The sequence below is a fragment of the Parasteatoda tepidariorum genome, chromosome 9 (genome assembly GCF_043381705.1).
Source record: "Parasteatoda tepidariorum isolate YZ-2023 chromosome 9, CAS_Ptep_4.0, whole genome shotgun sequence".
NCBI lineage: Eukaryota > Metazoa > Arthropoda > Arachnida > Araneae > Theridiidae > Parasteatoda > Parasteatoda tepidariorum.
Genome location: NC_092212.1, coordinates 78,691,746 through 78,700,460, shown reverse-complemented (window position 1 = coordinate 78,700,460; position 8,715 = coordinate 78,691,746). Strand labels below are relative to the sequence as shown.

The 8,715-nt window shown below is 31.7% G+C and overlaps 1 protein-coding gene across 1 annotated transcript in view; it reads right to left on the bottom strand.

Annotated features, from left to right (window-relative positions):
• LOC122270739 (probable serine/threonine-protein kinase DDB_G0282963) overlaps window positions 1–7,124 on the bottom strand; it is a 582,082-nt gene extending 574,958 nt beyond the window's left edge. The window contains exon 1 of the mRNA XM_071184977.1: window positions 3,607–7,124. Coding sequence (XP_071041078.1) covers window positions 3,607–4,645 — 1,039 coding nt within the window. The 5' untranslated portion in view covers window positions 4,646–7,124. The remainder of the gene's footprint in view (window positions 1–3,606) is intronic.
• Between the last annotated feature and the right edge of the window lie 1,591 nt (window positions 7,125–8,715).

Sequence of the window (8,715 nt, the reverse complement as noted above, 5' to 3'; positions counted from 1 at the left end):
ATATATATATATAAGTATTATTATATTATATAGTATAAGTATATTATAAGTATTATTAATTGATGAACTTGTTGGGAAAAAATACCATACGGTCACAAACTTGTAGAGATGAGATTATCATATTTGTTTGAAATTTTAATATAAAATTTCTTTTCTTTTTCATATTATGTGTATATATATGTGTGTGTGCATGTCTGCGTGAAATGTGCTTAATTTGCACGTTTTTCTTGCATCTTCTTTTTTCTACGTAACATTTTGCCTTACTGCACAAAATCTATAAGACTTAGAAATTTGAAATCACTAAAGTATTTAGAAAACAATACAAGGAATACAACGAAATAATCGGCACTTAGTTTGTGAATTTATAGTCGGAAAAGTATCGCTTTTGATCGATGTGTAGCCCGCTGAAATGCAACTATTGAGTTGAAATTTGACTTGCTGAAAAAACCATTTGTATTTGCGTATTTAAAGTAAATTTTGTCCCGAAATTCTAATTTATTCAAAAACTATTAAAATTTTAAGTGCTTTTTCGTGAATTTTTTTGAGATACTCTTTTTTTTAAACATTTACTATTTATCAATTGTTGCAGAAATTTTTTTTCCCGACACAGAGTCATTATTTTTATATTGTATAAGCTCGCTCTCGAGTTGCTGTTAATCAAAAGTACCAAATTAAGGGTGAGGAGATTACTAGTTACCAGATATAAATCTTAACATTTAGAGTGAAGCTTTATTTTATAATTCTAAGTAATCATCTATTTCGTTACGTATTGACAAAATTTTCTTACTCAAAGCTACAGTAATTCTACGTTTTGAAAACAACAAAATGTTCCATGATTTTGTGAAAATAAAGGTGAATGAAAAACAATTATGGGGGTTGGTGAGCATGGCAATCAAGAGGCGCAGATTCCTAGTTTAATGAAAAAATTGTGCCGATTGATGGCATATCAATATCATTATGCCTTTTTCTTCTAGGAAGGGCAATTGAGCAGCGAAAACATGTAATGAAAAAACCAGCTACTGATTACTTAATTGAGCACGAAAATAACCATAAGAAACTTCGAACTCACTCACTGGAGTATAGGAATAAATATAAGACTAATAACTATATAAAGATTCAAAGTGTTAAAAACATTGGCAAATTTCCCGATATATCAGTCTTAGCAATTGCATTTGAATGCAATCGCAAATTTCATGATAATTACAAAAATACACTAAAGCTATTATTTGATTTTCCTTATCATTGTTTATTTTAATTTTCGAATGGAAGAAATGAAAGATTGTCACAAACGATCCAGTTTCTGTTTTTTAGATCTACAAAATGACATAAGTGAAAAGGAATAATACTTTGCAAATCTTTGATCGCAGCCAGTTATAAAGACATATACAATGCTTATATAATTATTTGTCTTATCTATTGTTCTTTAAATGTAAGGAAAAAAAATTTAAAATTTGTTCATTATGAGATTACACATGGGAACATATTTTTCCTGTTGTATGAAATTCTTGAAAGCATGTTAAGTGTTTTCGTTGGGCTGACGTCAAATATACAATCAGTTTCTTCCTACAATCATAGTTTTTAAAAATTTCAACTTTATATTCCTATTCAGAATTATATTTTCAGAATTAGTTTTATTGTTCAGAATTATTATTTTTATTATTTAGAATTAAGTTCCCCCACTTCTTTGCTACTTAGAGAGTGGTGAAAAGAAGGCAACAATACCTTTAAATATGTGATGTGATATGATAAAATCATGCTTTTTGTTTTTAGTGCTATTCTCAAAAGATCAGACGTACATGTATATGTACGTACATAAGCCTACACGTTCTTTATAAACTTGTACATTCAGTTAAAAAATAAACTATATTTAAAATATCATTTTGAAAAAAATGTATAGCTTTCCGAACAAAACTAATTTTGACTCACTCGAATTAGATGAAATTAAATACTTGCATTAATGCCACAGAAAATTTGTACCCTATTGTTATCTAAACCTTCCTGATAACACCGGATCCATTTCTTCCTGATAACACCAGAAAATGTATAATTAATGAAATGAGTTTTTCTTTGCTGAATTGATCTCTATAAGCACAAAATTGAACACGAAAATCATCAATCACCCTTTGTGAAAAAATAAAGCAATATTTATTAATGTTTATTTAAAGAAGTATTTATTTCTGGGCGTGTATCTCACATGATTATTTGATGAGAATCGAGAAGACCGAAAAATAATAACTTCAAGAAAATTTCCTTTATTATTTATCCAGGGACCTGGTTTGTTCAATATAATCGCAAATTTTTAAAGACTGCCTATATTTTCAAAGCAGAAATGATGCAGATATTTTCTTTATCGTTTTATAATTCAGCGTGGTATAATAAACGTAAAGAGCTACTGTTTTCATTTATGATATAGACGAAGATTTAATTTCCTGTTGTGTAAACGAACGATCATTATAAACAGTCGAACGTTCCATCTAACTAAATCCCTCTGCACAGAATATCAGACAAACGATAAAACATATTCGCGATTAACGTTCGGCAATCAACTAATGCTATGGCATTATAACTAACATTAACTCCAAACCATGCTATACCATTAATTAACATTCACATTTTATCACTAACTAACTTAGTAAACCAATGTACATGCTAAACTACTTCTGTATCTGAAAAATTGTACAATTGTTAGTATGTTCTTTTTTACTATCAGGAACTAACTTAGCAAACCTAGTTTCATTCGAAACAGTATTCGTATCAGAAAAATAAAAACACAATTGCTAATATATGTATGTTTTTACTCATAACTCTCAATAATTAAAATCGTATAACTTAGTTTCATGCCATTAACGACCATACTTTCTTCCTTCAAAGTATTTTTTTTTTGGTTGTAAAATTTTGCATGAGTACATCATACAATTTACAACAACTAAAACTACCTTTTATCATAGTTGCATAAAATATACAGAACCAATAAATGAATGAGTATTCCGTTATAAAATAATTGAGCAATATCAAATTAGATCCAATATGGTTAATAAGGTAAATTATAATATTAGAATGATTTTCGAAGGTTCGTCTTCATATGAACTGATACTTTTTTGCGAATAACATGCTATTATCATAACTGATAAGGAGTTTGCAACAGTTGTTCTGACTGTTACGTCAAGTTTAGCCTATCTATACAGGTGCTATCTATGCTTATTCTGAAAATGGCACGAAAAGTCAATGCGGAGAAAAGCCACAATTTGGTGAGCATGAAATGAAAACCTGGTCTAATTTTTTTTAATATTTAAAAACTTATTCCCATGCTGCATTAACTGACTTCATAAAAATTTGCTAACACTTGAGAACAAGCCAGGGATTTTGATAATTTTCATCTAGGTGAAAAATGTCGCCAAATTGGCGATTTTTTTTAAAAAAAATTAATATTTTTTAAAATCTTTAGGCTATTTGTCAGTTCTTAAGCCCAGATAATTTTCTCTGTCAAATGATATATATATAGTTTAATATCATCCCTTTGTTTTGAGTGTAATGCACCTAAACTGTGGCTTTTTTTTATTTAGCTTCGAAAAACCATATTAAAGTAAATAAATAGTAAAGACTCACCTAAATCATCTATTGTTGGTGAGAGGGTCAAGGACACAGCAATGAGTACAACAGACATGACTAAGATGAAAATGGAAACAGATCCGATGATCATGATGATAATCCGCCTGTGCCTGGGCGGTATGCCACCCATCTCCAGCTCTTCTCTTTCATCCAGTTCCCCTTTCTCCTCGTAAGAAAGAGGCAGGTGTGAGCCACGGCGAAAACCACCAATCTCGACTGAGGCCGCTGAGCCTCGGTGCAGGGGATCCAAACTGGTTCTGGATCCCCTGTGACTGTGGTGGTGATGGTGGTGAAGAAAAGACTCTTCGTCCGAGTCAAAGTGAGACGACCTCCGACTGCAGTTGCTGGATCTGCGACTGCCGTGACTGGGAGGACTCGATCTGTGACTAGCAGAGCTAGATCTCCTACTGTGGCTGACACTACTGTTGCTGGATCTCCGACTGCAGCTGGTGCAGTTGCTCGACCTCCTCCTGTGGTGACCACCACCCGTGCTGCAGTTGGAGGATCTTCTGGAATGGCATGCGCTCGCGTTGCTGGAACGCCTGCTGGAAAAAGAAGTTGGAGTCAAGCGATCTTTGCTGATGTCCAAATCTGATTTGCGATTGCTGCAGGAACTGCCCCTCCTGCTCCTATCAGGACTGACATGTAGCTCTGTATCTGGGCAGGAAGCTTTTCTTTCAGGGTGATGGTGATGGTCTTTTCCCGAACGATCCTGTAGGGAATATCTTCTGTTCCCCGAAGCATCGGGAGGGAGAGGTAACAAGTAAAACTCTGACAGTGGATGTTGAGAAGCAGCGATTGAGCCGTTCGGTGACCGCTGACTCTCCGAGTCGCTAGTAATCAACAGGATTATACCATCATGGAGTTGTTGTTGAGCTGCGATACTAGCTTTCCTGATATTTATTCCAGGAACTCCGGGAGGAGATTCCGGACTATCGACATAGGGAATGGAACCACTCTCTTCCTCCGAGGTGACAACATCCTGTTTGATAACAGGGACTTGTGCATTGCTTGGTCCAGGCTCTGAGTTATCCATGTCGATTTGAAATTGGACAATTCCAATTCACGATTTCACATTTACTTCAGTTGAAAATCAATCTATGCACATGAAATGAACAAATAATCTATCATTAATTTGGATGTTCTACAAGTACAAATTAAAAAGTGACTATTTCATATATGCTTCAGTTGAAAATCAATAAGTGCTTTGGAATAAACAATGTAAGCAGTTAATCTAGTATTAATTTGAATATTCCATAGCTACAGAGATGAGATAAATTGAGAAGTATTTTTATTTTGCAAAAATATAGATAGTGCCCTGATAGGAGTTAGAAAGTATTAATCATAGATTAAATAATTTTTTTCAATCAGTTTTTCTTAGAAGAATCGAAGTTAAATAAATGACTATGTGAAAATGAGTTAAAAGTATGTTAGGAAGAAAATTTCAAAGTATATGTCAATTCCGTGTGGAGAAAATTGTACACATGTCTTCAATAAACTCTTTGGAAATAGTTTTCTATTTTTTTCTTATAGAAAATTTTTACAGTTAACCACCGATTTCTTCAACCAATCCTAATAAATCCTTAAGCTCGTACGATCTTTGATCTGGTACAGACTTGTAAAGATTAACAATGGTGATACTTACAATATCTAGCATTCCAAAACATTGTTTAAAAATCTTCTAAAAGTAAGATTCTGCAAGATATTGCTTTTTTATAAATTTCCATTTTAGTTTTCATATCAAAATGTTCTCTTTACTGGTGAATAATATAACCTTTAAAATAGTTTATACTCTGTATGTATATATGTATTGCTCTTAACTAGTTGTATTGCTGTTAGCTTTAATCTCAAAAATAGACTCCTAAGGATATCGATATCCTTAGGATATCCTTAGGAAATATTTACTATATGAACTAGTTGATATGCTTAAATTGGAAACCTTTTAGGATGGACTAAAAGTTGGCAACTTTCTATTTAATAGATATGTTTTGATTAATTGTTAGTCTTAACTTGTTAGTAAATATATGTTTCTATGGCAGTAAATAGAGTTTCTAGAAAAACCTTGCAAGTTCGGTTCTGATATATAAATAATTTGCTTGTTTTTAAACGTATCAATATTGTTGTATCTCTAAAGATAAAATTCGCCCTACTGATCAAGGAATGTATCAACGAAACTACGAACAAGATCTCTACTTGAGGAAAACATTAAATTTCTTCAGATTTTTATATGAGAGGATTTAATAAGCAAAAGTTCAAAAGTATGAGCATATTTGAATGTTAAGCGACAATATCTTAAACTACGAAGCATTCTGAAATTCAAGCTTTAAAGGAAATAATCAATGTAAACATAAAATTTACATTGAAAAAGATATAACGCTTAGAAAAGCTTCGAATAAGATAACTACGAATATTTTAAATTTGAAATATATTGAACAAAGCTAGATCAGACTCTTTATTGTCTATACCATTAGCAAATAGAACTGGAAAAGCGAGTAAATTTTGTTTTAAAAGAAAACGAAATAAAAACAATAATCAATTATTTAAATTCTCTCGTGCAAGCATAAAAATGTTACCAATGAACATTTTTAACGTTTATAATTTTCATATGTAAACAATTTGCTTGTATACAAAATCTGAAATGGTAAATTTGATCAGATTTTGGAATGCATAAGATAATAAAATGTAAATATTTCGATACTGCAAGATCAAGCATAGAAAAAAGAAACTTTGATTTCTTTTAAGCAACCTTTAAACAAATTGAAATATTAGATGAATAAACAAAAAGAACAAATTGAAAGAGTATATTTTGTTAAATAAATAGAGAAATTCTCTATAATAAATTCACCTGGCAAAAATCAAAAGATGAATTGAAAATACTACCGCTAGGGAGAACGTTAGGATTCTGTTTAATTTTAAATTTATGTAACTGGAAATTATCTAATGAACCATAAGATTTCGACTCCACATACAAATTCAAAACAAAAGTAACTTTCATTTCAGAGTTGAGTTGTTTTCTGTTCAGTGGTGTATTCAGTAGAAACAGCGAATTGTTTCATCCCCGAAATGCAATGGCGAGGGGATTGCGTAATTCATTCAAAGCTTTTTAGAAGCACGTGTTTTATGGATGCCAATTCAACAGCTGTTTTTGAACTATATTATTGATCAGCTTTATTAAGCCGCATGCGCTTTAATATCGTCTGCTTATTAACTGACAGCAAACGATCACTTAAACACAAACACAATATTCCAAAGCAATCACTAAAAATCTCAGCAGATGGTTGTTTATCCCAAGAATCACATAACACTCGTCTGCGAATGTTATATCCGAAAAAATCTGCAAACGATCGCCGTACTTTTTTTTGTATTCCAAAAAAAGGACAAATCCAATTCTGTTTATACCAATCGTTTGAATTCTATATTGTTGCTCACATAGCTTGTAGCAACCGCATGGTATTCTTTACCTGGCGGCTGCCTGTGCCGCCGTCTCACTTTCCGAATTACGATCTGGCTTCTGTGCTTGGACCGAAAGGCTTCGGCATAAGAGAGGGTAGTTGAATGGACGCGAATCCGCGCCTGCGCCAACACTTACACTCCTCCAAGCGATTGAGACTTGAGAGTTGAATAGGAAAATTGCACGGCTTCTCCACGAAGAAAGGAGACTTCGGGGGAAAAGTGATGCTGAGATTAAATAAATCTAATGATCATATCCCACTTTCCTATTTTTGAGGAGATAAAAATGATTTGTGTGTGTATTTTAGAACGTTATGGGAAATTTACAGATACAGATCACTCGGAAAAAAAAACATAAAATATTGAAGTATGTTAAAGTAATATTCGAAGCGCTGTTTTTCATTTTAGAGAAACTAGTTAGAACTTTCAAAGTTATGAAATAAAATTAAATAAGCGTTATTTTGATTCAGTGCGAAAAATGATGTAAATACCCATCACAAAAAATCGTTTTATTTCATTCATAGTTGTGACTAGATACAGATATTTTCTTGTTTCTTAAAAGAAACTTTGAGGGATACTGCGATTAAATAAATCTTCCACTTTCTTGCTTTTAAACGGATAAAAAAATGATTTGTGCATGTTTTAGAATGTAATGGAAATTTTATTGATGCATATAACTCGATGTAATAAAAATAAAACGTTGATGAATGTTAAAATAATACTTCATGCTGTGAATTAAAACTTTGAAACTTGTTTAAAAAATTCTGTTATCAAAATGAAACAAAATATGAGTCGAAAATTTGATTTAAATACTCATTACGGAAAATTGGTTAATGTTATTTATATTTTGGAATGGAATAACGTGACTTTTCCCAAAGAAAAAAGGCTTAAGAAAAGTCAGTTTGAGTTTTAAAAAATTTAACGATCAAATACCACTTTTCTCGCTTTAAGAAAATAAAAATGATTTGTATTATTTATTTTAGAACAGTATGGAAATTTCATAGATCCAGATAAATAAAAATAAGAAAAATAAAACATTAAAGGATGTTGAGTTAATGTTCGGAGCTGTGTTTTAAAACTTAGGAACTATAATTAAGAAAAGTTAAGAAAAGACCATTGCGGTATAGGATTTAAGTAATCATTTGCAAGTGCATAGAGTTTAGCTTTATTTTGTTCTAAAGTTATACAACTTCGCTTTCAAAACAATATAAAAGCTTTTTAAAGTTCAGCACGCCAGGCAGAAATTTAATTCTTGTTATATTTTACGATATATATTATAGAATTATTAACAAAAAGGTAATAGTGTCGTAGTCTTACTGGAAAACTAAACTTGGCGACATATTTCGATTAAATGAGAACATTCGTTCATTGAAAAAGAAACAACTATACGACGTTTGAAGAGCATTAGATTTGATTGGACTACTAAAAATGGAGCGTCAATGCTGCCCTGCCCTTAACAAATCAAATGCGAGGTAAGAAATCTTTCCTTTTTTTACGCTGTAGAAGTAAATCGTCTGCACGAAACAATAAAATATATTATGATTTTCATATTTTGGGTAGAGAAAATCATTTTCACTGAACTAGAGGTTTACAAAAGGTGTTTTTAGGAACACTAGGGTTCCGTGGAAGGGTTAATGAGATAGACCTATTTTGCTT